The sequence below is a fragment of the Lynx rufus genome, unplaced genomic scaffold, assembly GCF_022079265.1.
Source record: "Lynx rufus isolate CCGP_SWC_20201006 ecotype Redwood Valley unplaced genomic scaffold, mLynRuf1.p SCAF_31, whole genome shotgun sequence".
NCBI lineage: Eukaryota > Metazoa > Chordata > Mammalia > Carnivora > Felidae > Lynx > Lynx rufus.
In genome coordinates, this window is record NW_025814847.1 from 4,467,443 (window position 1) to 4,494,461 (window position 27,019).

Sequence of the window (27,019 nt, forward strand, 5' to 3'; positions counted from 1 at the left end):
ACTTCGAGCCCCGCATCGGGCTCTGGGCTGATGGCTCAGAGCCTGGAGCCTGCTTCTGGTTCTGTGTCTCCCTCTCTCTCTGCCCCTCCCCCGTTCATGCTCTGTCGCTCTCTGTCTCAAAAATAAATAAAGGTTAAAAAAAAAAATTTTTTTTAATGGAGTAGTGCAAAGCTAATTCCGTATCAACATTTGGTCTGTTTCATGATGTCCTGCAAGGAGGTCTGTTACTCTTACTGCCTACACAAGCCTGAGACCCATTAGGCTGTGACCACAAATATCACCATATCTCAGCAATATCGTTTGAGGACACTTCCCAGTTGTTAGAGTTACGCACTGTAACACCTAGCACATGGGGACAGGAGTCAGAAGGACAGGGCAGGTGGGGTCCTGGAACATGACAGCTCCGTGGCCATACCCAGGAACGGTGGGTCACTGTGCAGACCTCCCTGTGGGAAACACTGGTCACAAAGCCAAAGTCACAGTAGTCTTCCACAAGTACTGCTTAAGAAGTTCAAACGCCAGAGGAGGAGAAAGCAGTTGGAGAGCCTCCGTGAAGGAGCGCTGCCCTAAGGCTGCAGCTAGCGGGTCCCAGCGGCTCTCAGAATCCGGTGTGAGCGAACGCCACGCTAGAGCACACCTGAAATGCAAACTTAGGCCTGAAATTGGGAGGGCGGCGACACTGGGAGGGCAGCCAGACACAAAACGAAATCAGAGCAAGATTAGTGACACAAGCCGGCCAGGAACGGGGAGCAGGAACGGGAGCAGGAAGTCAGGAACGGGGAGCAGGAGGTCAGGAACGGGGAGCAGGAAGTCAGGAACGGGGAGCAGGAAATCAGGAACGGGAGCAGGAAGTCAGGAACGGGAGCAGGAAGTCAGGAATGGGGAGCAGGAAGTCAGGAACGGGAGCAGGAAATCAGGAACGGGAGCAGGAAGTCAGGAACGGGAGCAGGAAGTCAGGAACGGGGAGCAGGAAATCAGGAACGGGAGCAGGAAGTCAGGAATGGGGAGCAGGAAGTCAGGAACGGGGAGCAGGAAATCAGGAACGGGGAGCAGGAAGTCAGGAACGGGGAGCAGGAAATCAGGAACGGGGAGCAGGAAATCAGGAACGGGGAGCAGGAAGTCAGGAACCGGAGCAGGAAGTCAGGAACGGGAGCAGGAAATCAGGAACGGGGAGCAGGAAATCAGGAACGGGAGCAGGAAGTCAGGAACGGGGAGCAGGAAGTCAGGAACGGGGAGCAGGAAGTCAGGAACGGGGAGCAGGAAGTCCGGAATGGGAATAGGAAGTTAGGAATGGGGAGCAGGAAGTCAGGAATGGGAGCAGGAAGTCAGGAATGGGAACAGGAAGTTAGGAATGGGGAGCAGGAAGTCAGGAACGGGGAGCAGGAACGGGAGCAGGAAGTCAGGAAACAGCAAAAGTGTAAGGCGTCGGGCTCCACGCCGCCCTCTCCCTGCGCCAGCCTGTCATCCCCTTGACCTTCCTGCCCCAAGATAAAGGAAAACGTCAGCATCTTTTCCTCTCCTGGTTCTGTTTCCCCTAAGTGTCCTGTCCTCTAACTTCCTGGTGACGCTCCCCACGGAGTAACAGACGTCCCCTTATTGTGCTGTCTGAACCTCTGTCACCGCAGAGTGGGTGCATTACCTGGAAGGGCGTCCCTCCCTGCAACCCTCTAATCCTGCCCAGCACCTCGGTCGGGGTCGTGTGAGCACAGTCGGGAAGCCCAGGCCTCCCCACCCGCCTTGGTCCCTCCGGGCTCCTAAGACACGCAGTCAGGCCTCCACCGAGGGGCACCTGTGAGGTTCTGCACCAATCGGCCGCTTCTCCACGGCGCGGGGAGCAGTGAGGACCCAGGGCCGGCAGGAGGGGGCCTCTCCCCGACCCGCAGCCTCTGCCCTGGAGCCAGTGACACACACACACGTTCAGCGCCCACACTTTATTGGGACAAAGGAGGGGCGGGCGGACCGGCACCACGGGCCCACCCAGCAGGGGGGTCGAAGCACAGAATAAATACAAGCAACGTGGGCGCTGCGGGGTGTCCATGCGCAGGAAGGAGACCAGGCCCTTCCAGTGTGGGGACGGTCCGCTCGCAGACGACGAAGGCAGAGGTGCGGCTGGGAAGGGAAACGGTTCCTTACGCAGGTAGGAAGAGGAGGGAGGTGGAGGGAAATTCCTTTCGTACTTAGAAGACGAGCAGGTTTCACCGGCGGGACAGGGAGGAAGGAGAGCGGATCTCACATCGGCAGACACGGACGCGGGGGGCTGGGGGGGGACAGGTCGTATTGCAGACAGGCCAATGCTTCTGCGGCGCCTGCACAGGTCACGGTTCCCGGGGGGGCGACGCGGCTGGAAAGGCCCTCGGCCTAGAGGACCAGAGACGTGTACCCCACGGGCACCAGCCCCTCGGCGCCATCGCGCCCACAGCGGAGCCAGTCCTCGTCCACGGTGCCCAGGACTCGCAGCACCTCCCCGCGCCGGAAGCTCAGCTGACCGGGTCCCGCGGCCGTGTGGTCACAGAGCGCGCGCACTGCCCTGCGGACCGGAGGGACAGGCCAGGTGAGGCTCCGGGAGAGGCGTGGGGACCGACTGCCCGGCTTCCCCACCAGTCCCCCCCTCAGCACCAGTTCCTCCTCCTAGGCCCCCTCCGTTGCAAACACACCCCCTTGCTCTCCCCAACCTTGGGGGGGGGGTGTCTCCTGCCAGAATGTGCAGCGTCCTGACCCCACATCCAATCGTCCCCACCCCCCAAAAAACTTGTTTGGCGCCTGTGTCTCCTTCACTCCATCCGCCCTCCTCTTGGACGCCACTGCCGTCCTCACTCCCGGGCCCCAGGGCAGGGTCTGCTCACCTCTCCCTGCCCCTGTCCCCCCAGGCTGCCTCCCAGGGCCTCAAGGATGGAGTCCGGGTTCCTCCCACCCACTGAGGCCTCAGGCATCTCGCTGCTGCCATCACCCTGGTACCCCCTACACAGCTGCGCCCCCAGACCTGGCCCCGAGGGACTCAGTCCTCCCCTCCCAGAGCATCCACCACACGGGGCTGCGCGTTCCTGCACCGGGGTCCTCCCTGGGCCACAAGCTCCGTGAGGGCACGGACTCCAGTGCCCGTGCCTTCGCGTTCCCTCCCAGAGCATAACGCCCGGCTCGTAAGAAGGACTTGAAAAGAATCGTTGAGCGAAGGAAAAGCCAAGAAGCTAAATTCAGGGGCGCCTGGTGGCGCAGTCGGTAAAGCGGCTGACTGGATTTCCGCTTAAGTCACGATCTCACGATTCATGGGTTCGAGCCCCATATGGGGCTCTGTGCTGACGGTGCAGAGCCTGCTTGGGATTCTCTCTCTCTGTCCCTCCCCTGCACTCGCGCTCGCTCTCCCTCAAAATAAATAAGCTTAAAAAAAGAAAAGAAAAGAAACCTAATTCGGTGCACTGAGACAACCAGGCTGAGGCCAGACTCCGGAGTAGAAGCAGGTCTGAACCTGAAAAACCCTCAGGGAAGCATGACCCCTCAGAGGACAGCAACAAGTGACCGGTCCCAGGCACCCGCCGGGCACCACAGGCCTCACACACTTAGGTTTAGTCTTCCTAAGACCATCGCCAACGGACGAGAGAGAAACGGGCTGAGAGGCAGCAGCGTCACACTGGTCACCAGCTGACCTCGTGGCCCCAGGCCTCTGCGCCACGACCCCCCTGACCCCCGCTCTCCCCAAGCAGAAGCCGCCCTCCTGACCTGTGGGTCTGCGGGGCGCTCGGGGCTGCGGCCTCAGGCTCCTCGGGGGAAGACAGAGTCTCGGGAGGTGGCGCCCGCCTCACCAGAGCCAACACGCTCACTGTCGGCGGCAGCCAGCTGGACGGTCTCCTGGACGAAGGACACAGGGTCACAGGGGTCACCGGGCATCCAGAAAAAGAACCCAAGAACCCGGGGTTTGGGAGGAGGGAGGACGTGGGGGGGCGCCTGACTCAAAAGAGGTCAGGGACGGGTCACTGCTGGGAGCACGGAGGCAGCTGCGGGACACAGGCACCCTCACGGTGATGGGGGGGGGCGCCCACCAAGGTCACCGACGCCCCGGAAGGGGCCTCTGGGAGCAGCGGGCTCAGGGAGGCCCCGAGGCTCACTGGACAGGCCGAGGCCACCGTGGCCAAACCCCAGGGCAGGAGCACGAGCACGGAGGGCACCTGCGGGGCTTGCAGGGCGGGCCTAACGGGAACCACGTGCCGCTCGGGCCCTAGGGAAACAAGCCGGCCAACCTCTGGCGCAAACGGTCTCTATAGGTTCCAACTGGGATGACTGGGGGCTCTGAGAAGGGGCCAGAGTCCTGGAGGGGCCCGGCTACCCCATTACCTGGACTTCAAGGCTCCACCGTCGGCTTCTGTGACGCCCCCCGGCACCCCAAACAGTCTCCCCAGCCACACGCCTCTGCCTGGTGCCGCTTCCTCCGCGGGCAGGGGCCCGTCCTGGGCTCCTTCGGCGGTGCCGGAGGGACGCCAGGACCTCCACCGGGGGAGAGGGAAGCCCTCGCCGCTCCCGGACGCGTAGACCCGGGAGGCCTGGGTCAGCTGCTCCCACCAGCCGCCGGGTGCGGGGGGGCTCGCGGGAGCTGAAGGGCCTGGAGGCGTCTCCCCGGAAGCCCCCCGAAGGCTCTGGGCCAGCCGCCCCCCCCAGTGCAGCACGGCCCGCACGGTGTGCTGCAGGGCCGGAGGCGAGCCCGGGGCGGGGGCGGCGGGAGGCGGGCCCAGGGGCAGGTGGTGGTGGTGTTCGAAGAGCAGGTCCAGGTGGAAAGTGAGCACGGACAGCGGCTGCAGCAGCAGGAGCAGCTCGGTGGTCAGCGCGGGGCAGCCGCCGCGGGCCAAGGAGAAGAAGCCGGTGGGCAGATACAGGAGGGACAGCAGGCCTGGGGACGTGCAGGCTGCCGTCGGGCCCCGGTCCGGCCTCCGTCCACGCTGGGGGCGCAGAGCCCACGCGCCCCTGCCCCAGCGGAACCAGGGCCCGCGGAACAAGGGTGGCACATAACTCGCACGAGGGAAAGGGGGCCTTGAAGGCCGAGGGAGCAACCCGGAGCCTCAGGGAAGGAGGACGCGAGGGATGACGGTGAACGGGCCTCCTGGGGTAAAGACGACCCAAGGAGGGCCGTGGGGCAGGAAGGATGGGGAAGAAGACTGCCCCGGGGCCTGGGGAGAGCCCCAGACCTGGAGGCCGGGGAAGAAGGCAGAGGCCTGATAACCAAGCTTCTGGAGGTGTCGGTGAGGACTTGGGTCTCTCCTGTTACGGGCAACGGGAAGCACTGAAAGCCTGAAGCGGCAGGGTAATCAAAGTCGCGCCTGGGGCCAAAGTCACTCTGACGTCAGTGGGACCGACAGGAGAGGTGCCCGCCCCGCCTCCCTGAGGCTCAGGGTCTGACCTGCGTCTTCCTGGAGGCTGGAAAACCACAGCTCCAACTGCTTCGTGCTGGGGGTGGCAGGAAAAACGGAGTTCGGGATGAGAGATGAGCTTCGCAGAGGCGACAGCCCTCTCTGGGAACCAGAGCACCGCTGCGTCCCACCCGTGCACCCGCGAGGTCCCCGGGGCTGGGAGGAGCGCCAGAAAACAGGGCCACTCACTTGAGGAGGCCCAGGATGAAGGCGTGGAAGCGGCTGCGGCTGCTGCTCAGCGGGGCCAGACGGCTGACCTGGCTGTACAGGGTCCCCAGCGAGCGGGTGCCGGAGCCTGCGGACGCCGCGTTATCAGCCGGGCCCAGGCCTGCGCGCGCCCCCGCCCCGCCCCGCCCCGCCCGGGCCCGCCCCACCTGGCTTCACCGACGCCTCCACCACGCTCCAGGGGCTGCTCCGGCGCTGCCCGGTGATGAGGTCCTTCCGGAAAGGCTTCAGCCCGTCGGCCACCAGGGCGTGGAGGGCCGGGCAGAGGGTGGTCAGCACCAGGTGCCCCACGTCCGGGCTCAGCCGACTGTCCCCCAGCTGCGCCTGGGGGTGGGCACCACGCGGCACGTCGGCCTCCCTGCCAACCGCGCGTGCGGGCCCCAGGGGTCCCCTCTCGCCCCCGCTGCCTCCCCCACAGACACCTTCACCTTCTGAACCAAGTTCCGGGCGGCCCCAAAATGCGAGATGATCTTATCCACCGAGGCGCTGACGGCTATCAGGAGCCCTGCGAGGGCCGGGCAGGGAGGTCGGTGCCCGCGCTCACCCGAGGGCCCCGCAGACCCTCGGTTCGCGCACCGTGACCCCGGGGGCCGGGCGCCCACACCAGCCGCAGCCGACTCGGCAGCCGGGGTCAAGAGTCCGAGCGTCCTACCTTTCTTCTGCTCCTGCAGCTGGCCGGCCCCACCCTGGGTTTCTGCCATCCACCGTCGCTGGGCCCCGGGGGCGCCGGCGAACGACCAGGAGCTCCGGGCTGGGGTGAAGGAAGAACGCGGCGGCGTGACCCGAGGGTGACCCGAGGACGCCGGGCCGGCGCACAGGTCGCCCGCAGGCCGCAAGGGGGCAGGGCCGGGGGCAGGGCCAGGCGCAGCGCCCCCCCCGCCTCCCGCCCCGTCCCGCGCGCGCCGCCCGCACCCGCGCCCACCTCCGCCCCGAAGGCCCCGGCCGGGACTGCGCGCTCCCCGCCGGCCGGACGCGTGTAGGGAGGGCAGCCCGGGGAGCACGTGGGGGGCCTGGGCCAATGGACGGACAGACAGACCGACCTCCGGGAGTGGGAGGAGACGCAGCGGGAGGGGCGGCCGGGGATCGGGAGGCTGGGAGGCGCGGGCGGGGCCCACCGGGTCCCGAGCCAGCCTCTCTCCCACCCCCCGAGCGAGGCGCGGCCAGCACCCCCCCCCGCCCCGGTGCGCAGGGGGCGTGACCCGAGGCCCGTCGCCCGGCGCTAGCTGGGACGCCCTCGGCCCGCGCCCCCCACGCCCGGACCTCGAGGCCCAGGGCCCAGCCCCCGCGGCGGGCGGGCGGGCGCGGGGGGCGGGCGGGCCCGGGTCCGTCTTACGTAGCCTGGGCGGAGGCGGCGGGCTCCTGGTCCGGCCGGGGGCCTTCGGCGGGCGCGGCGGCGGTGGCAGCGGGGGGGCGGGCACCTGGCGGGGCGGGGGGGCCGCGGCGGGGAAGGTGCTGCTTCTGGGAAAGAGCGGGGACAGCAGCAGTGCCAGCTCGGGGCTGGCCAGGCAGGGTAGGGCCCCCCGGGCCGGGGGCGAGTGCGCGCCCACCGGGGACAGGCGCACGGGCAGCAGCCGCAGTCCCGCGCGGGGCGGGCCGGCCCGAGGCGGGGTTCCCACCGCGCCCGCGCCTTCCAGCAGGGGGCGCGCGTCGGCCGCGGCCCGGGGGGCGGGCGGCGGCGGCGGCGGCGGCGGGGGGGCACCGGCTGCAGCGGGGGGCGGGGCGGGGCGGCGGGGGCGGGGCGGCAGCCAGGCGGGGCGGGCGGAGAAAGAGGGAGCAGAGAGTTAGTGCCGCGGCCCGGCGGCGCCCCCCAGGGTCCCCTCCCGGAGCGCTCGCCGCCGGCGGCCGGGGGGAGCGGGGGCGGTCTGCGGGAGAGGGGCGGCGGGCAGCACCCACGGAGGGGGCGGGCCGGAGGCGGGGGCGGGGCCGCAGCCCGGCACCACCACCCCCCGCCCCGCCTCCGCCCCGCTCTTCCCCGCGGCCGCTTACCCGCACGGCCGGCCTGCGCGCCCGGCTCCTCGGGCTCCCGGGCGGCCGGGGCCTGCTCTCCAGCCGCGGGGCTGCCCGGCCTGCCCTCCTCGGGCGGCCGCTCGGCGATGGGCTGCAGCCCGGGCCGGTTCTTCCTCCTCCGCGGCGGGACGGGCGGGGGCGGGGGCCGGGACGGCACCAGGGCCCAGCCAGCCGGGGGGTCGCGGGGCGGCAGCGGCGGGGGCGGGGCGCGGCTCCGGGACCGCAGCTCCTTGAAGGTGGTGACCTCCCGCGGCGGCGCCGGGGAGCCGCCCAGGGAGCCGCTGGGGGGCAGCTCGCTGTCGGGCGAGAAGACTATGAGCCAGTCGCTGCGGTCCTTCTTGACCTGCGGCGCGAGGGGCAGCCCCGGGCCCCGCTTGCGCTTCTGGGCCAGCTCGTGGAAAGACGTGACGGTCCGGCGAGCCGCCGGCTCCTCGCTGACGTCACGCCTGCACCCCGCCTCGGCTCTCCCCGCGTCTGCTTTCCAGCCGGGGTCGGCTGCCCCCGAGGCGGTTTTGCGCCCGGAGTCGAGTTGTCCGGGTTCCGTTTTCCAGCTGGAGTTACTATGCCCACTGATTTTGCAGCTAGAGTTATTGTTCTCCGCGATTCTCCAGCCGGCTTCCGCTTTCTCCGTGTCAATTTTCCAGATAGGGTTGATTTTCCAGCTGGGTTCCGTCTTCCCAGCGTCGGTTTTCCCATCATCATCATCCGCCTCCGGGAGCTCGGAGGCAGGGAGGTCCTGCTCCCCACCCTCGTCCTCTTCCTCCAGCCCCGGGGAGGGGGGCTCCAGGCAGGCGGTCAGGGCGTTGCAGTTGGAGTCCAGGCCAGGGCCAGGAGGGGAGGACGCTCCGGAGCAGGAATCGGGCGAGCAGCAGAAGCTGTCCGGGGAGCAGGCGCCAGGGCCTGCGGAAGCCAGTGGGGAGCCCTGCTCCAGGGGGGTGATGCTGGGCTGAGGGCGGACATGCTCGTCGCCAGGGAGGCCCCGCGAGTACACGGAAACGGGGGTCTCGTCAGGGCTAAGATCTGAGCAGGAGCTGAGCGAGGAGGAGCAGCCCGGGTCCGAGGGGGAGGCAGCCCCCTCTTCCTCCTGGGCCAGGTCCTGCCGGTTTTCCAAGCCTGGCCCGTGCTCCTGGCAGCAGCGGCAGGGCACGGCTGGGCTGTTGGAATTGGCATCCACCAGGGCCCCGCTGCAGGGGCCCCGGCTCTCCTTGCCCCCGGTGTCCCCTGGGGGAGGGGACGTGCTCAAGGGCCCCTCCCGTAGCTCAGGACGGCGGGACAGGTGCAGGCCCAGAGAGACATGCTGGAGGTGGATGTGGTTGAGGTTGCAAAGTAAAGCCCTCTGAGGGGACAGCATTGTGCCGCCGGCGACGGGATGGCCTCTCGACAATCAGGAGGATCGGGCCTCTCACACCCGCCTACCTGGCAACGGCAGACGCAGACCTGGAAGACAGGGACGGTGAAACCCAGCCAGAGAGGGCGCGGGCCGCGGGAAGGACACCGAGGTGACTGACAGCTGCAGCAGGCATGAAAGGCGCCGGCCGCTTCGGACAATATTTAAATGAGATGCAAATGTCCACCGACTGACCATTAGTTTCCACTGCAGTATTTGCAGGTGGAGCCGAAGGGAGCCCCCCGGGAATGGGGCGGGGAGGGTCAGAGAATGCGGCTGCGCTCTGGATCTCCGTGGAGGTGCGGGGGCTTGAAAAAGGATGGGGCCCGGAATGGAGCCCCAGATCGTCTCTGCTGCAGTCTGGCCCTGTCCCCCCACCCCACCCCACCCCACCCCACCGCCGCCCCTTCCCCAGCCTGCCCTTCACTCCCAGGGGAAGGGGCCGAGGGAGGCCCCGCCCAGATGCTCTGAAGCCGGGTGGGGGATGGCGCGTCTGGCCGCTCAATGCGCGAAAGGGGCAGCGTGTCGGGTCCGCGTGGCAGGTCGGCCGGCACAGAGCTCGGCGGCCTCGGTGCACCTGCGCTGGGACCCCGTGCTCGTCCATTCTCTCCGCGCTGGTCCCCATCACCCAGCCGCCGCCCCGCTCCTCCTCTATGCAGCTTCACTGCTCCCCTCTCCCGCCCCCCCCCCCTCGCGTCCCGAGGCCGAGCCCTCCTCACCAGGGGCCTCCTCCCGCAGCCGCTGCAGCGGGCTCCTCCTCGGCTCCCAAGGTCCCCGCCGGACCGCACAGACTGGAAGGGGGGGGGGGGCGCTGGGACAACCCGCCGGCGCTGCGCAGCCGCGCCCCTTCACGCATGGGCGTGGCGTGGCTCAGACCCAGCCCCCAGCGCCTGACGTCGCGCCTGTGTCACCCACCGAGGCCCAGCGTGCAGCTTTCGAGGTCTCAGGCTTTCGGTCCTCAGGGGTCCCGAAGGCAAGGCCCCCTGGTCCCCGCTTCCGTGCAGCCACCCCCACCCCTGCCCACCCTGGCCGGAGCCGCGCCCCCGGCTAGCACAGCAGGAACAGGACCACGACAAGGTTCGACAATTTATTGAGCGCCTCGCGGCCCCGCCTCGCCCAACCTCTCCCGGTCCCCGGTGCCCGGGTCACTTTTTCCTCTTGTAGATCTTGTGCGCCAGCCCCAGGAAGATGGCCGGGGGCAGGGGCGCAGAGTGCTGCTCGATGAGGCCCATCAGGCGGCCGTAGCTGTCCTCTTGGTACTGCCCGAACACGGCCGGCAGCTCCAGCTCCTCGTAGAGCGCCTTCACCCGGGCCACCTTCTCGGCCTCCTTTTGCCCATAGTTCTCCTGGAAGGGTTTGGGGGCAGGAGAACGGGCTCAGCCTACCCCACCAGCGCCTCCGGGTGCCCGGCACGCCCCTCATGCACAGATTCCAGAACATCTCTATCGCTGGTCACTACTTCCCGCCTCCGGTTTCCAGGGTCTTTGAGCGCCTCCGATCTTCAACTTCCGTCTCCCCACCCCAAATGCTCAGATACTGGCTCAGGACTCAGTTTCTTCTCCCCCGGGGTTTCTCAACCAGGGCACTACTCAAACTCAGGGCTGGAGACTCTCCTGCGGGGGGAAGCCGTTCTGTGCATTCTGTGCATTTGGCGGCTTCCGGCCTCTACCCAGGAGGCAGCTGCAGCGCATGCGCACACCAAGTTACAACAGAAAAACAACGTCTGCAAAAGCACCCCCACTTGAGAATCACTGCCCCGTCCCCCTCCTTACGAGCCCAGGTCCACAGCCCTCTCTCCGGCACCTGAAGGACCTTGCGCTGCTCTGGAGAGGCCCGCTGCAGACACTGAACCACCAGCCAGCTACATTTGTTGTCCTGGATGTCCGTGCCGATCTTGCCTGTCACACTGGGGTCCCCAAAGAGATCAAGGTAATCATCCTGGCAGGGGCAGAAAAGGCAGAGTGGAGAGGCTCCGGAGACAGGAAGCTGTGGCCTGCTCCCACCGGCACCTTCCTACCTGCACCTGGAAGAACTCCCCCATCTCCAGCAGGATCTTCCTGGCGCTGGCGTGCTCCTTCTCCCCATCGATGCCCGCCTACGGCGGAAAGGGGAGCGGTGAGCCCAACTCCAGGGGGGCCTCCGCTTTCCCTGCTGCTGCTCTGGGGGGGGGGGGCTGGCCTCAGCACAGCCCCCAAATCGTCTCCCCTCTCCTTTCAGACATGCCTGGCCGCCCGGATGCAGGACGTCTGGACCGCCCGACCTCTACCCGCTTATGCCAGCGGAGCCTCCGGGTGAGGGCCAGCAGAGGCGGGTCAGCCCCAGAGGCCTGCGGACCCCGGGCAACACTCTTCTTCCTAACGCTTCACCATTTACCACTTCCGCGCGATGAAAAGGGAAATGGAGAAGCGAGGTCAGCGCAGGCAGTTAGCCCAGGGTTCTCCACATCACACCGTGTGACCTCCTCCCCACTCCCATCCAGACTCGACGGGCTGACTGCTTTCACGTCCCTTGCCTTGGCTAATGGTCATAAAAATCCCGGGGAGGGAACTTTATCATCTTACAGCTGAGAGCAGGCTCAGACAGCTTAAGTAACTTGGTCGAGGTCACACAGCCACGCAGTGGGGGCACGAGACTGCCCGAAGACGTCTGCTTTGTGCCCTCTTGTCCAAAAGCCCCATCAGGGGGCAGCAAGGGTGGAGAGGCTCACTCACCATGTACATGGCGGCAGCCACAGGAAGATAGAACGAGTAGAAAGCAGTCTTATACTTGACGATGGACTTGTACCTGGGCAGGGGAGAAGATACACCGCTCAGAAGGGCAGTGCCCAGCACAGCCCTCCCGGGCCGTCCAGATGCAGTTCCCACCATCCCTCACCTCTTTTCAGTGAATCTGCTGAGATCCACATTGCCCTGGGGGGCCGTGATGAGGTCCAGCGTCTGTCCGAGCTCGGTCTGATAGGAACTCTGAGGAGGAAGATGGCCCATAACCTTGCCTTTCTCCAGGGCTGGGAAACCCTGAAATCCCGGGACCCACATCCCATGCCATGGGCGGCCAGAGAGGCAGCAAGGACAGGGCCCTTGGGGTGCCCGGGTGGCACAGTTGGTTAAGCGTCTGACTCTTGATCTCGGCTCAGGTCATGATCTCACGGTTCGAGCCCTGTATCGGGCCCTGCGTGGTCAGTGGGGAGCCTGCTTGGGATTCTCTCTCCCCCTCTCTCTGCCCCTCCCCCACCCAGTGGCTCACTCGCTCACTCTCTCAAAATAAATTAATAAAAAAAAAAAAAGAGGGAGAGGGCCCCGAGCCTCATGGCCCATCCTGACCCGATCACGGAGACCAGGGAAGCCCTTCCTGCCACCACCCTGCCCGGCACCCTTCCCGGCAGACCTAGCGCTCTCCCGTGCCCCGAGCGATGCCAGATGAAAGTGGCCCAGGGAGGCCAGGCCTGCAGCACACCTGTAGGAAGAGCTCAATCAGGTTCAGGTAATAGGGCTGCTCCCGGCAGTAGAGCCTCAGCACGCGGTAGATACATGCTTCCAGAAGCAACGCGTCATTGATGGCATCCAGACCTATGCCTGGCTGTCGGGGACGCAGAAGAAACATGCGGTCAATCTCTGGCCACTGTGGACACCTCGGCGGGCTCGAGGTCACCACCACCCCAGGCCCTTTGCCACGCCCACTGCTGACTTCTCGCCCGGTAGTATCGCACCTTCTGATACCAGCAGACCTGCCCCCGCCGGGTGAGGGATGAATCCATGATGTCGTCCGACACCAGGAAGAAAGCCTGGAGCTACGGGAGAAGGAAGAGTGGGGTAAGACCCTCGGTCTCCTTGGAGCGGCTGGGACATCTGTGCTGTGCTGTGGGACTTCGGAAAATCCTAGGACTTCGTTGGATCTGGCGTTCCAGGTATAACGTGGGGTCACAGCTCTCATTTCCAGAGTGAGAGACTCCCAACGGATCTCGGACATCCCCAAACACGCAGCCCTAGACGACCCCGGGGTCAGGGAGGTTAGATCTTCACAGACTGTTCCCTGGCCAAAAACTTCCTTGAATGCTGAAGGGAAGATTCCTTCATGCAGTCTGACTTTACCTGACTTCTGGAATAAAAGGCAGCTGTTCCCGTGTCGTCCCCGGGCACTCTGCTTACACACCCGTGTGCGGGACAAAGCCCCACCTCAGGGAGCTCACCCTTAGGGGTGCAGGTCTAATAGGGACAGAACCGAAGTCTGACCCCTGGTAACTTCCACCCATGGGTCTTAACCATTTAACCACTCAAACAGCAGCCCAGGGCTTCTAAGTCTCAGCCTTCCTGAGGTCCCCAGGACACACGAGTTTTCCCAGCGGGCTGGGAGGTCCTCAGAGGCAAGGCCAACATCTGCCCCCCCGGAGCTCCCAGAGGCTCAAACAGCCGGCCCCGGAGCCGATGTGTAACAAATGCATGCGTGATAGAGAGCGAAACGCCGCCGCGTACCCCAATACTTCTTGTAGTCAGGTTCCGGGACTTCGAACACGGCCTTCCAGAACACGGTTTAGATCTTCACTCCGCCCTGAACTCTGTGCACCAGCGGCCCTGCCTCGCTCGGAGCCCCCAGCGCCACCCGTCGGCTCTGCCGTGCCCCATACAGAAAGGACTAAGGTGGCCGCTGCTCTTTTCCCAAGTGAATCCTCGGGGAAGGAGGCGTCCATCCACACCTCCATGTCTGCCCTCATCCTGGGGCTCTGGGCCCCCATATCGGAGGCACGTGTCTCACGTACATAGTGTTTACTTTGAGCGACATGCTTCCACTGAAGCTCCCGGTCCACTCTCTTCCACTCAACCCACACGGTCTCCAGGGGCATTCGTTCTGCGGCTTCCCTCAGTCTCCTCCGTCCCACCGCAGTTCGTAACCCAACTGCACTTCCTGTTTTGTAGGGGACTTAAAAAATACACACCGGTACCAGAGTCTCAACTAAATGAGAAACCTATCCACAGTATTAGTCAGTTACGCCGGAGGGACTATTCTAAAGATTAAAGATTCAAGATCGAAGAAGAACCCATTACTCTTGACTGGATCCTGAGTATTTGAAAAAAAACAAACAACTTAGAATGGACTTTTTGTGGGCAATGAGGAAATTTAACTATGAAATACACATTACGGGAATGCAACCTGGTGCAGCCACTCCGGAAAACAGGATGGAGGTTCCTCAAAAAACTCAAAATAGAACTACCCCACGACCCAGCAATTGCCCTGCTAGGCGTTTCTCCACGGGATACAGGTGGGCTGTTTCGAAGGGACACACGCACCCCCACGTTTACAGCAGCGCTGTCGACAACAGCTGAAGGACGGAAAGAGCCCAAATGTCCCTCGATGGATGAGTGGATAAAGAAGATGTGATACACACACACACACACACACACACACACACAAATGGAGTATTACTCGGCAATCAAAAAGAACGAAATCTTGCCGTTTGCAGCTACGTGGATGGAACTGGAGGCTATTATTAGTGAAATTAGCTAAGTGAAATTAGAGAAAGACAAAAATCCTATGATTTCACTCATATGAGGAATTTAAGAGACAAAACAAAGTTGGGGCGCCTGGGTGGCGCAGTCGGTTAAGCGTCCGACTTCAGCCAGGTCACGATCTCGTGGTCCGTGAGTTCGAGCCCCGCGTCGGGCTCTGGGCTGATGGCTCAGAGCCTGGAGCCTGTTTCCAGTTCTGTGTCTCCCTCTCTCTCTGCCCCTCCCCCATTCATGCTCTGTCTCTCTCTGTCCCAAAAATAAATAAACGTTGAAAAAAAAAAAAAAAGAGACAAAACAAAGCAACATAAGGGAAGGGAAACAAAAATAATATAAAAACAGGGAGGGGGACAAAACAGAAGAGACTCATAAATATGGAAAGCAAACTGAGGGTTACGGGAAGGGTTGGGGGAGGGGGGAGGGGCTAACTGGGGGAGGGGCACTAAGGAATCTACTCCTGAAATCACTGTTGCACTCTATACTAATTTGGATGTAAATTAAAAAAAAAAAAAAAAAATTCATCAGACTCTCCCAAGGCCAGAAGAGGGATATTGGAAGAATTTTAAGGTCAAGGAGAAAGGAATATGACCTAAAGCCACCAGACAATATATTAAATTTGGCGTTTATGAAATAAAAAAAAAGAAATATACATTAGATAATATTACTGTACCGGTGTTAAATAGATTATCCCGGAACGTTGCTATGGCCTGAATGTATCCTTGCAAATGTGTATGTTGAAATCCTAACCGTGGATGAGGAGGCGGAGCCTCCGGGAGGTGTGCGGGCACCGGGACAGGGCCCTCACGACAGGCCTCCAGAGGTCCCCAGCCCCTTTTGCCACAAGAGGGTGTAGCAGGAAGGTGCCCCCCGCCCCAGCCCCAGGACGAGGGCCTCGCCAACCACACTAGTGCCGTGATCTCCCACCTCCAGCCCCCCGAACTCTGCGAAATAAACTTCTGTTCTTTATAAGCTACCCCAGTCCGTGTTATTTTGTCGTAGCAGCCCAAATGAACTAAGACACGAGTGATCACGGTACTGTGGATATACGGGCAAATGTCCTCGTGTCTAGGAGGTGAATCCTGAGATAGGAAAGTAAGAGATTGAAGGAAATGAGGCAGAGGTAGAAAGATAAAAGCAGAGATTATAACAAGGGGCGCCTGGGGGGCTCAGTTGGTTAAGCGTCCGACTCTTGGTTTCGGCTCAGGTCATACCTCAGAGTTTCGGGAGTCCAAGCATCGGGCTCTGTGCTGACAGCCTGGGGCTGGCTTGAGATTCCCTCTCTCTCTCTCTCTCTCTCTCTCTCTGCCCCTCCCCCGCTCATGTTCTCTTGGTCTCTCTCAAGATACTTTTTTTTTTTTTTAATCACCCAAACAAAAACAATGGGGGACAGCTCAAAAGCACCTTGGGGAAGGGACAGCACAGCCGCCACGTTTAAAAAAAGAAACACTCACAGGTGCAGCTCTAATTCATGACAATCATCTCCAGCAGGTGAACCATCGGGCCCTCAAATCCTCCCCCGCCTGGTCCCCGAGCTCTGCGCCCCTGCTCTGCCCTGGGCCTCCTTGCCCATCACCTGTCCCTCAGTGATGCCACTATCCCTTTACCTCCTTGGAGGCAAATCCCTCTTCTCCAGGCCCATCTCACTCACAAGCTACAGACTGGAATTTCCAACAGCCACACGCCACAGTCCCGCCCGCGCTGCCCAAACCGAACCGAGAATGCGGCATGGCTGACCCCGAGCCCATCACGTCTTCCCCTGAGGCAGGCCAGAAGCCTCAGCGTGTCCGTCATTCATCGTGTCCTCAGTGTCTTCCTTCTGGGCTCACTGCCACCCTCCTCAGAGCCTGGCACCCCACCTGGGACCCAGTCTCCTTGTCACTAGTGAAGGCGTTAGGCCAGGCCAGGAAACAATGCCCCTTCAAGGGCCAAATGAACCGGGTATAGGAGACCAGGGGGTTGGAGCAGAGCAGGACGGGGCCACACAAGAGAGCACGTGCCCTGTTGTGGGGTCAGTGGCTATGATTCAATGTCAGCCAGTTGCCGCTACGTGGCTATCTGGGCCCGGATCTAGTAATTTTCCAAGCAATGCCAGAAATCTGGGGTTTTATGTGACATCTCTTCTTAATTACATTTAGGGCCATTAATTTTTGAGAACTACCAGTGGGCTGAAAGTTTCCAGTCTCTGCTTTGGAGTAACCTTCTGGAAGAACTACACCGTTTGCGTGGTTATCCTCTGCTCGGAGGAAAGAGTTGACTTTTTTTTTTTTTTTTTTTTTTTTTTAAGTAGGCTCCACACTCAGCATGGAGCCCAGCTAGGGGCTAAACTCATGACCCTGAGATCAAGACCTGAGCTGAGATCAAGAGCTAGATGCTCGGGGCGCCTGGGGGGCTCAGTTGGTTAAGCGTCTGATTTCAGCTCAGGTCATGATCTCACCATTCAAGAGTTTGAGCCCCGAGTCGGGACCTCTGCCGTCACGCTCCTCCACCTCGACCCACTCTCTCTCTGTCTCTCAAAAGTAAATCAACATTTTGGGGCGCCTGGGTGGCTCAGTCGGTTGAGCGTCCGACTTCGGCTCAGGTCACGATCTCGCAGTCCGCGAGTTCGAGCCCCGCGTCGGGCTCTGGGCTGGTGGCTCAGAGCCTGGAGCCTGCTTCCGATTCTGTGTCTCCCTCTCTCTCTGCCCCTCCCCCGTTCATGCTCTGTCTCTCTCTGTCTCAAAAATAAATAAACGTTAAAAAAAAAAAAATTTAATTAAAAAAAAAAAAAAAGTAAATCAACATTTCAAAAAAACAAATAAAGAGACACCCAACAGAATGAGCCGCCCAGGTGCCCCAGAGGCGACGCCTTTATGTCCAGTTCCAAGGCCCCGGCCCACGGCTAGTTTGTGGATTAAATATGTACCCCCTGGCAACGAGGTTGTGCACGTTTGTAATTCGGTGTCTAAATCCGATCACTGCCACACAGAAACACGTGGAGAAATTAGTTTCCGGCTCATCCCCCCCGCCCCCCAGGATGCCCCCACCCTGGTAAAACCTCCGCTCCCCCGCCCCACCCTCTCACCAGCTCCACACACCAGCCCACGGTCAGGGCCCGCCGGAGACTGTCGGCATCCCGCTTCCCGGGCTCCACCAGCTGCCGGTAGGCTATCAACACCGTCAGGCCCCGCTGGTACTTGCCTCCGACGGCGTTGTACTCCAGGACCTGGCGCAGGGGGGAGGGCAGGGCGGCGTGTTCGCAGAGGGCCGCTCCGAGATTGCTCCCCACCCTCTCTCCCTTCCAACCGCCACCTAACTTCAACTTCCTCGAACACGGCTCCTCCTCCGGGGAGTCTCTGGAGTGGCTCCCCCGCCCCCAGCCCTCTCTGGGTGGTCTTCCTCGGTACATTTTTTTTCTTTTCCTTTTTTTTTTTTTAAGCAGGCTCCACGCCCAACATGGGGCCTGAACTCACAACCCTGAGATCAAGAGTCACACGCTCTACTGACTGACCTAGCCAGGCACTGCATTCCTCAGTAAACTTAAAGCCTCCATACTGCACAGCAAAATCTGTCCCCGAGCCCAAAGCAGGGCTTGAACCCAGAGGCAAGGGTTCACGCCACGGAAATGGCTGGCAAGTTCAGGTCTCTCCTTCCCAGGTTCCTGCCCCGTCCCCACCTCTCCTATGCTTCCCAGCCACCTCCTCCTACCCACAATTCAAACTGTCTGCAAGTGAAAAGCCTCTCTCACTGTATTAAAGACAAGGCCGGGGAACCTGGGTGGCTCAGTCAGTTAAGTGTCCAACTTCAGCTCAGGTCATGATCTCACAGTTCATGAGTTCAAGCCCCATGTCAGGTTCTGTGCTGACAGCTCAGAACCTGGAGCCTGCTTCCGATTCTGTGTCTCCTGCTCTCTCTGCCCCTCGCCCGCTCGCATTCTGTCTCTGTCTCTCTCTCAAAATAAACATTAAAGAAAAAAAAAGACAAGGCCCCAAAGTAGGCCAGAAGAGAGCTCAGGAGGGGACCCACCCCCCAGCCTTCCAGGGGCGTCTCCTCCTGCTGGGAACTCCATTTTTGCCTTCTGCCTTCTGCCGTCCACAGGCTCTAATGCGTTGGGAGGACCTCCCCCTGTAGTCTCCATCCCAGCGCAGGCAAACCTTTTCCTAGCTTCAACAGTATTTATAAAAATTACTAAATAGGGGCGCCCGGGTGGCTCAGCCGGTTAAGCGTCCGACTTTGGCTCAAGTCATGATCTCTGGCTTTATGAGTTCGAGCCCCATGTCTGGCTCTGTGCTGACAGTGTGAAGCCTGCTTGGGATCCTCTGTCCCCCTCTATCTCTGCCCCTCCCCCCCAAAATAAACATAAAAAAAAGAATTACTAGATACCCCCCAAAAGAATAAAAGAATTAGGCAACTTAAGTATCCCAGCCAGGGGGCACCTGGTGGCTCAGGAAGTTGAGCATCTCAATTTCAGCTCAGGTCGTGGTCATGATCCCAAGGTTGTAGGACTGAGCCCTGGGTCAGGCTCCACAAACCTGCTTGTGATTCTCTCTCCCTCTGCCCCTCTCCCCTGCTCAGACTCTCTCTTTTTCTAAAATTAAAAAAAAAGAAAAAGAAAAAAGAATTCCCAGCCAGATTTCTCCTGGAGCAGGGGTTTCTGATGATGCCCTAGCTCCACCTGGCCCGCCTCAGGCTGCCTTCCTCCCGGGTCCCTGTCAAAATAGCATCTTGTGACCTCGGACACCTAATTCCCTTTCTCAACAAAATCAGAGACTTACCAGATTAAAGCCTTCACCCTCTTCACCCTTCATGCAAAGCAGTCCTGAAGCACTGAGTATCCCTGCCCAGGCCCCGCCCCCTCCAGAGGAGACCCAGAGCCACTCAGGTAAAAGCCAGCTCCCCCCCATAAGCCAGGACCCCCAGACGCTTATAGAATGAACCAAAGATTCCCACTCTGAAGTCACAAATCCCTCACCTCCTTGAGCCGGGCAATGGCATCTCCTATCTCTGGGTGGCCCGTGCCATCCTCGGTCAGCACCTTGACAATCTGGGAGAAGTGCTGGATGAAATTCTGCTTTTCTTGGGCATAAGGGTCCAATTTCTGGTTTCCATTCATTCTGAGGGAGGAGTAAAGTGCTCTGAAGAGAGGAGGCACAAGTCAGAAACCTGAGCACTGCTCCCCTCCCCAAAGCCTCTCACCCCACCACACTCACCGAGGCTCCTCTGTCCACGCTTGGCACCAGCAGCGGGCACCGTGCCAGGCCCCCGGGGCTGGGCCCCCGTGCACCAGGGAGGGCCGCAGGAGGGAACCCAGCCACCTCTCCTGGGGCGCCCAGCAGGGAGCTGGCAGCCAGAAGACCCCCACAGATCTCAGCCAGCGGGACAGGGGCATCACAGGGGTGGCATAGGGAGGGGGCACTGAGCACTCCCTGCAGGGGCAAGCACCACAGGCAGATGCTCGGCTGCGGCTCCCCAGGTCACCCCCACCACCCCCAGCCTTTCACCTCGGGGCCCAGAATGCCCCGCCCTCTCCCGAGCTAGGCTCCAGGGCATTTACATGAAGAAGTTAATGCAACGGGGGAAAGAACGGCTGACCGGCTGGCTGGAAGTCGACTGATGGCACTTAGGTACGCACTTAAAATAACTTAATGCCACCCAACTACATCCCCTCAACCGTCAACCCTGCGGGGAACCTCTGGAATTGCTACTGCCTTGGCTTCTTCCCCCAAGTCCTGGAGCACAGCTGGAAGAGCCCAGACTGAAGGACCTGAGGACCAGGGGCTGGGAGGACCCTTAAAGCACCCTATTTCACGAAGGCCAAACGGAATCTCGAAGAGGCAGGAAGATACGTGACCAGTATCTAGAACCCAGGTCTCCCCTGGGAGGCGGGGAGGGGGCGCGCAGGCTCGGAGATACCCCAAGAGGACGCAGACTACGCCGCAACCCCGGGAACCACGGACACGAGGCCCGTGGTCACAGGCAGCGCGTGGCCAGCCTCGGAGCAGCCATCGGGGGGCCGGGGAGGCTCGGGGCGCGCACATCCCGGCGGCTTCCGCCCACCCAGAGGGTCAGCCAGTCCGGCCCACGGGCTCCCAACACCGGGGCCTCCGACGCAAGAGACTGGCCCTCGTGCGCCTCCAAGTGCAGCCGCGGAGCTGGGGCCGAGCCTCCCACCGCAGCCTGAGCGCCGGCCGGAGACCTCTCTCACCTGCTCCCGGATGCCGGCTCCAGCTCCAGAGTGTTGGCGGGGTACTCCTGAAAGCCGCCGGGCTGCGCGCGCGGCATGCTGGGTCTAGTAGTTCCCGCGCTCCCTTAGCTCTAGGCGGAAAGGCCCCATCAGACTACAATTCCCGGCATGCGGCAGGAGGGACAGGACGACGCGATCTAGCGCGGGCTGGCTGGGCAGAGACGAGCCACGCTGATTGGCTGCATCCCCTCGTGCGAGCATGGGGCCCTGCATGGGACAACCAATGGAAGGGCTGCGTGCAGGGCCCTGTAGGCTCTCTCTTCGCACCCTTGCAACTCGGGGTTACTCCACCCATCCAGAAAGGTTCTTGCAACTCGAAACCACCTAGGACAGAAGTAGGTTTTGTTTTAAGGAGCGAAAGTCATTGTGGGAGAATACCCACTCTCACCGCTGCTATTCAACTTTGTACTGGAAGTTGAAGTCAGAGCTATTAGATCAGAAAAAGAAATAAAAAACAGCCAAGTTGGAAAAGAACTGGTAAAAATATATGTATTTCAGAGACATGATCCTAACTATGGAAAAATCCACAAGACAGCTGCTAAAGCTACTAGAGCAGGGTACAAAAACAACATACAAAAAAAATCAGTTGTGCTTTGGCACACAAACAACGAACAATCCTTTCTTTGTTTCTTTCTTTCTTTCTTTCTTTCTTCCTTTCTTTCTTATTTTTTAAGTAATCTCCACACCGAACGTGGGGCTCAAACTCAGGATTCCCCCCCCCCCACCCCGAGATCAACAGTCCTGTGCTCTAAAGGCTGAGCCAGCCAGGTGGCCCTGCAATAAACAATCTCAAAAAGGAAGAATGTAATTCTATTTTGAATAGCGTCCACAATAATAAAATACCTAAGAATAAAATTTAACCAAGGAGGTAAAAGACTTGTACATAGAAAACTATAAAACATTGCTGAAAATTTTTAAAGAAAACCTAAATAAATGGGAAATGCTCTTTTTTTTTAAATTTTTTTAACGTTTATTTATTTTTGAGACAGCGAGAAACAGCATGAACGGTGGAGGGGCAGAGAGAGAGGGAGACACAGAATCGGAAGCAGGCTCCAGGCTCTGAGCTGCCAGCACAGAGCCCAACTCAGGCTCAAATTCTCACTACAGAGCTATAATAATCAAAACCATGTGGTACTAGCATAAGGATAGACATACTGGCCAATGAAATAGATTTGAGAGTCAAGAAATAAATTCATACATCTATGACCAATAGGTTTTTTATAAAGGTACTAAGTCCACTAAATGGGGAAAAGACATTCTCTTCAACAAATGACACTAGATAAACTGAGTTGTCTTTCCTCATGCAAAAGAAGAATGAAGTCGGACCCTTACCTCACACCATATTCAAAAATTAACTCAAAATGGATTAAAACCTAAATATAAAAGCTAAAACCATAAAAAGTCTTAGAAGAAAACATAGGACTCAGCCTTCATACCTTGTATTTAGTGATGGACTCTTTCTTTTTTTTTAAATATTTTTTATTTTCAAGTGATCCCTACACCCAATGTGGGGCTCGAACTCACAACCCCAAGATCAGGAGTCACATGCTCCACCGACTGAGCCAGCCAGGTACCCCTAGTGATGGAATCTTAAATATGGCACCAAAAGTGTAAATGGCAAAAGAAAAGATAAATTGAACTTCATCAAAATTAAAAACCTTTGTCCACCAGAGGACACTCAACGGAGTGAAAAGAATGTGTACAGAATGGAAGAGAATGTTCCCAAATCCTGTATCTGATAAGGGTTTGATATCCAGAGTACATAAAGAACTCCTAAAACTCAACAACAAAAATACAAACAACCTAATTAGAAAATGGGCAAAGGACTTGAGTAGACATTTCTTCAAAGAAAATCTACAAATGACCAATAAGCACATGAAAAGATGCTCATCATCATCAGTCATTGGGAAAATGCAAATCAACCACAATGAGATACCACTTTACACTTATTAGTATGAATATAGCAAAAGCAAACAGATTTTTTTTATTTTATTTTTTATTTTTTAAAATTTACATCCAAATTAGTTAGCATATGGTGCCAACAATGATTTCAGGAGTAGATTCCTTAGTGCCCCTCCCCCATTTAGCCCATCCCCCCTCCCACAGCCCCTCCAGCAACCCTCAGTTTGTTCTCTGTATTTATGAGTCTCTTCTGTTTTGTCCCCCTCCCTGTTTTTATATTATTTTTGTTTCCCTTCCCTTATGTTCCTCTGTTTTGTCTCTTAAAGTCTTCATATGAATGAAGTCATATCATTTTTTCTTTCCCTGACTGATTAATTTCACTTAGCCTCATACCCTCCAGTTCCATCCACGTAGTTGCAAATGACAAGATTTCATTCTTTTTGATTGCCGAGTAATACTCCATTGTATATATATATATATTATATATATATATATAATATATATAATATGTATATATATTATATATATATAGCACATCTTCTTTATCCATTCATCTGTCGATGGACATTTGGGCTCTTCCCGTCCTTTGGCTGTTGTCGGTAGTGCTGCTGTAAACATGGGGGTGTATGTGACTCTTCGAAACAGCCCACCTGTATCCCGTGGAGAAACGTCTAGTAGTGCAGTTGCTGGGTCGTAGGGTAGTTCTATTTTTAGTTTTTTGTTGTTTTTTTTTTTGAGGAACCTCCATCCTGTTTTCCAAAGTGGCTGCACCAGCTTGCATTTCCAACAGACAGATTTTTTTTTTTTTTAATGAAAATAACAGGGGCACCTGGGTGGCTCAGTTGGTTAAGCATCTGACTCTTGGTTTCGGCTCAGATCATGATCTCATGATTCGTAGGTTTGAGCCCCGCATCAGGCTCTGTGCTGACAGTTCAGAGCCTGCTTGGGATTCTCTCTGTCTCCATCCCTCTCTGCTCTCTCTCTGCTCGCTCTCTCTCTCTCAAATAAATAAAAAAACTTAGAAAAAAAATTTTAATGAAAATAATAAATGCTGCTGAGGATATGGAGAAGTTGGACCCCCCAGACATCGCTGGTGAGAACACAAAATAGTGCACCTGCTGTGGGAAACAGTGGTCTGTTCCTCAAAATATAAAACATAGAATTGCCATGTGACCTAGTAATTCTCCTAGTATATACCCCACAGAACCGCAAAGACCCGCGCAAATACTTGTACGCCAATGCTCATTGCAGCGGTATTCACAGCAGCCAAGAGGTGGAAACAACCCAAGGGTCCATTCACAGACAAAAGGATAAACAAAATATTGTATATACTTAAAATGGAATATTTTTCAGCCTTGAAATTCAGAAAGGAAATTCTGACACATGCTACCACGTGGATGGACCTTGAAGACATCATGCTCAGGGATTTAGGGCAGGCACCAAAAAACAAATATGCATGATTCTTACATGAGGTCCCTAGAGGAGTCAAATTCATAGAGGCAAAAGTCGAATGATGGGTGCTAGGGGCTGGGGGAGGCAGGAATGAGGAGTTTGTGTTTAATGGGTATAGAGTTTCAGTTTCAGTTAGAAAATTCTAGAAATGGATGGTGGAAATGGTTGCACGGCGTGAACGCACTGACCTCCACTCAACTGGACACTTAGAGTGGTTAAAAATGGTAAATTTTGTGTTATGTATATTTTGCTACAATTAAAAACAACAACAACAACTAGGGTGCCTGGGTGGCTCCGTCTGGTAAGCAACTGACTGTTGGTTTCAGCTCAGGTCACGATCTCACTCGCTGTTTGTGAGTTCGAGCCCCAAGTCAGGCTCTGCGCTGCCAGTATGGAGCCTGCTTGGGATTCTCTCTCTCTCTCTCTCTCTCTCAAAACAAATAAATGGACTTAAAAAAAAAAACCTGGAAGTCAGAAATCATGTGCTTTACCTGGAGAACTAGAGGGAGGCCCAGAAAAGGTCCCTTGTCATCACCCAGTAAACTACCACCCAGGTCACACGCAGACACTCCCAGAGTCCACTTCATCTGCCTGTGAATCTGCACACCTCACCACAGCTGCCTCGGAGGAGCCTGTGGATTCTGCCCCCAGACCCACCCCTTCCTTCCCTTGCCCTCTCTCTGCCAAGGCCCTGGGTCACTACTGCTGTCCCGCTCAGTGACTGCGGGCGGGTGGAAAATTAACGAAGGATACGGATACCGAGGAGAGACCGGCCCAGGAGTGGCCGGAATCCCCAAGAGGTCCAGAGAGCAAATGGTACAGAGAGCAGACTGGGGGAAGGCGCTTCAGGAAGGGGCACGGCCTCCTAGGTGGTGGGTAGAGGGGGAGGCGGAGGGCCAACTCTGGGAGAGCTTCTGGATGTTTCAACATCCACCTGGCTTGTCCTCTGTGGTCTGAAGGGAGTTGGGTGCGGCTCCCAGCTAGCTCGCCCCCAGGGAGAGGAGTGATTGAAGCTCACGGGAAGAGAAACTGGTTCTAGGCCGGGTCCTTTCAGTTCCTAGCGCAGCTGAAGTAGGATCCCTGGGCTTAAATGCTGCCGGGTGCAAGCCCTGGCCCCACCGTAAGCAGCTGGGTGAACTTCAGCAAGTCCCGTGACTTCTCGGAGTGGGCTCCGAAGTCCATTGAGGACACTGGCGTATTTTCGGAGGCCTGGGTGCAGTCTTAATGAATCAAAGCACACATGTCCTATGCGACTAGCTTATAGAGCGGAGTGGACCGTCAAAAGTGGCAAACTAGGGGGAAAGACTTTATAAATATTCAAGTCCACTGAAATCCAAGGAGTTATTAATTCATTCTCATTGCAAACTCCAGGTTAAGGAAATGGGAGAGAGGATTAACATGGGGAAGGCAGGGTCCCCCAGAACTAAAGAACCAAAGGAGAACTCTCATTCCCTCATCCCCAGCCTGGGACCTCCAGGAAGTGATCTTCCCTAGGGGGCTTGGGAGATGTCTGGAGACTCTAGATCAGTGTGGGTAGGATAAGAGCCCTGAGCTCTCCCGTGCCAGCCTAACCCTTGCTGGGAAACGCTGGGCAGGACCATGGGGGGAAGGCCTCCTAAACACACCTTCCCTGGGAAGAGAGAAGATCCTGGGGCCAGCCCCTCCCCTAGCCCCCTGAGAAGCCTCCAGGGCTCAAGGGAAGAAATGGGCAGGAAGATGTGTTCCTGGGTTCAAACTCTACTTCATTTTTTAAATTTTAAGTTTATTTATTTAATTTGAGAGATACAGGGAGAGCGCACAAACAGGGGAGGGGCAGAGAGAGTGGGGGGAGACAGAGGACCCAAAGCAGGCTCTGTGCTGACAGCCGAGAGCCTGATGTGGGGCTCGAACTCATGAAACATGAGATAATGACCTGAGCCAAAGTCAGATGCTTAACCGACTGAGCCACCCAGGCACCCCTCAAACTCTACTTCAAATCCTTATTGGTTGTGTGAATAGGGTTAATTACCTAACCTTTTTTTTTTCTTCATGTTTATTTATTTTGAGAGACAGAGCATGAGCAGGGGAGGGGCAGAGGGAGAGGGAGAGAGAGAGAATCCCAAGCAGTCTCCGTGCTGTCAGCGCAGAGCCCAACACAGGGCTTGAACTCACGAACCATGAGATCACGACCTGAGCCGAAATCAGAAGTGGGACACTCAACCCACTGAGCCACCCAGGCGCCCCATTGATTTATTTATTTATGTACTTAAGTAAGCTCTACACCCCTGTTGATAAGTATCTTAAGTGTAACTGAAGAAGGAGGTAAGAAACCTATCTAATGATGACAGAAGGGAGGTGAAACTGGGGTGGTTGAACAGGAATTTTGTTTAACAGAGAAGATAAAGAAGGACACACAGGTATAGGGAACATTGTGTGCAAGGTCGTGGCACTGAGAGAGAGCAAGTCACGGTTGGGGAGTGTGGGGAGGGGCGAGCCAGGGAATGCAGAAAGGGAGGGGTGCAGCTAGAGTAGCAGAGAAGTGAGCTGGGTCTTTGCCTGCCCTGACAAGCCAGCGAGGTCCTAGGTCAGAGCAGAGTAGTCAGACCTGATTTGTAGACAACTTTGACCCCGGTGGGAGGGCCCCTGGCGGGGTGGGGGTGGGGCCCTACCAGCAATGGTAGGGATCACTGCACAGGGTGAGAGGGAGGGTTTGGGAAATGTTTGGAATGTACAGGTTTTGCTGACTGAGCTTAGCTTTGGGTAGTGGGAGGCTCTCAGGTTCACTAAGATACAGACACAGTGGAGAGGGGCAGGTCAGAGTGAGGAAGGAAAGGGAGTGAGGGAAATGAGTGAGGGAAGGGAGTGAGGGAAGGAAGGGAAAAGAGGCTGACTTGGCTGCAGCAGAAGGTCCAGGAGGAAGTTGCCCCGCAGGGTGGGAGACGGGCCACTGGACATG

At 58.3% G+C, this 27,019-nt stretch overlaps 2 protein-coding genes across 5 annotated transcripts; both read right to left on the reverse strand.

The window, feature by feature from the left end:
* Window positions 1-1,916: 1,916 nt before the first annotated feature.
* On the reverse strand, window positions 1,917-8,991 carry RUSC1 (RUN and SH3 domain containing 1). 3 transcript variants are annotated; one of them, XM_047092940.1, is made up of 9 exons: window positions 7,605-8,991; window positions 6,271-6,369; window positions 6,047-6,123; window positions 5,768-5,942; window positions 5,583-5,688; window positions 5,384-5,430; window positions 4,327-4,876; window positions 3,715-3,843; window positions 1,917-2,527 (listed from the first exon to the last, which is right to left on the reverse strand). In XM_047092940.1, exons 1-9 carry the CDS (start codon window positions 8,974-8,976, stop codon window positions 2,359-2,361), a joined length of 2,724 nt encoding a protein of 907 aa, XP_046948896.1. In that variant the 5' UTR covers window positions 8,977-8,991; the 3' UTR covers window positions 1,917-2,358. The 3 variants fall into 3 exon arrangements, with proteins under 3 accessions (XP_046948896.1, XP_046948894.1, XP_046948895.1); XM_047092938.1 differs by lacking the exon at window positions 7,605-8,991 and adding an exon at window positions 6,952-7,190; XM_047092939.1 differs by lacking the exon at window positions 7,605-8,991 and adding an exon at window positions 6,541-6,648.
* Window positions 8,992-10,086: 1,095 nt separating this feature from the next.
* On the reverse strand, window positions 10,087-20,744 carry FDPS (farnesyl diphosphate synthase). Of its 2 annotated transcripts, XM_047093002.1 has the most exons (11): window positions 20,692-20,728; window positions 19,697-19,912; window positions 19,459-19,621; window positions 17,572-17,712; window positions 12,719-12,799; window positions 12,466-12,588; window positions 11,887-11,975; window positions 11,724-11,796; window positions 11,030-11,107; window positions 10,816-10,950; window positions 10,087-10,358 (listed from the first exon to the last, which is right to left on the reverse strand). In XM_047093002.1, exons 2-11 carry the CDS (start codon window positions 19,873-19,875, stop codon window positions 10,158-10,160), a joined length of 1,263 nt encoding a protein of 420 aa, XP_046948958.1. In that variant the 5' UTR covers window positions 19,876-19,912; window positions 20,692-20,728; the 3' UTR covers window positions 10,087-10,157. The 2 variants fall into 2 exon arrangements, with proteins under 2 accessions (XP_046948958.1, XP_046948959.1); XM_047093003.1 differs by lacking the exon at window positions 19,697-19,912 and having other exon boundaries at window positions 20,692-20,744.
* Between the last annotated feature and the right edge of the window lie 6,275 nt (window positions 20,745-27,019).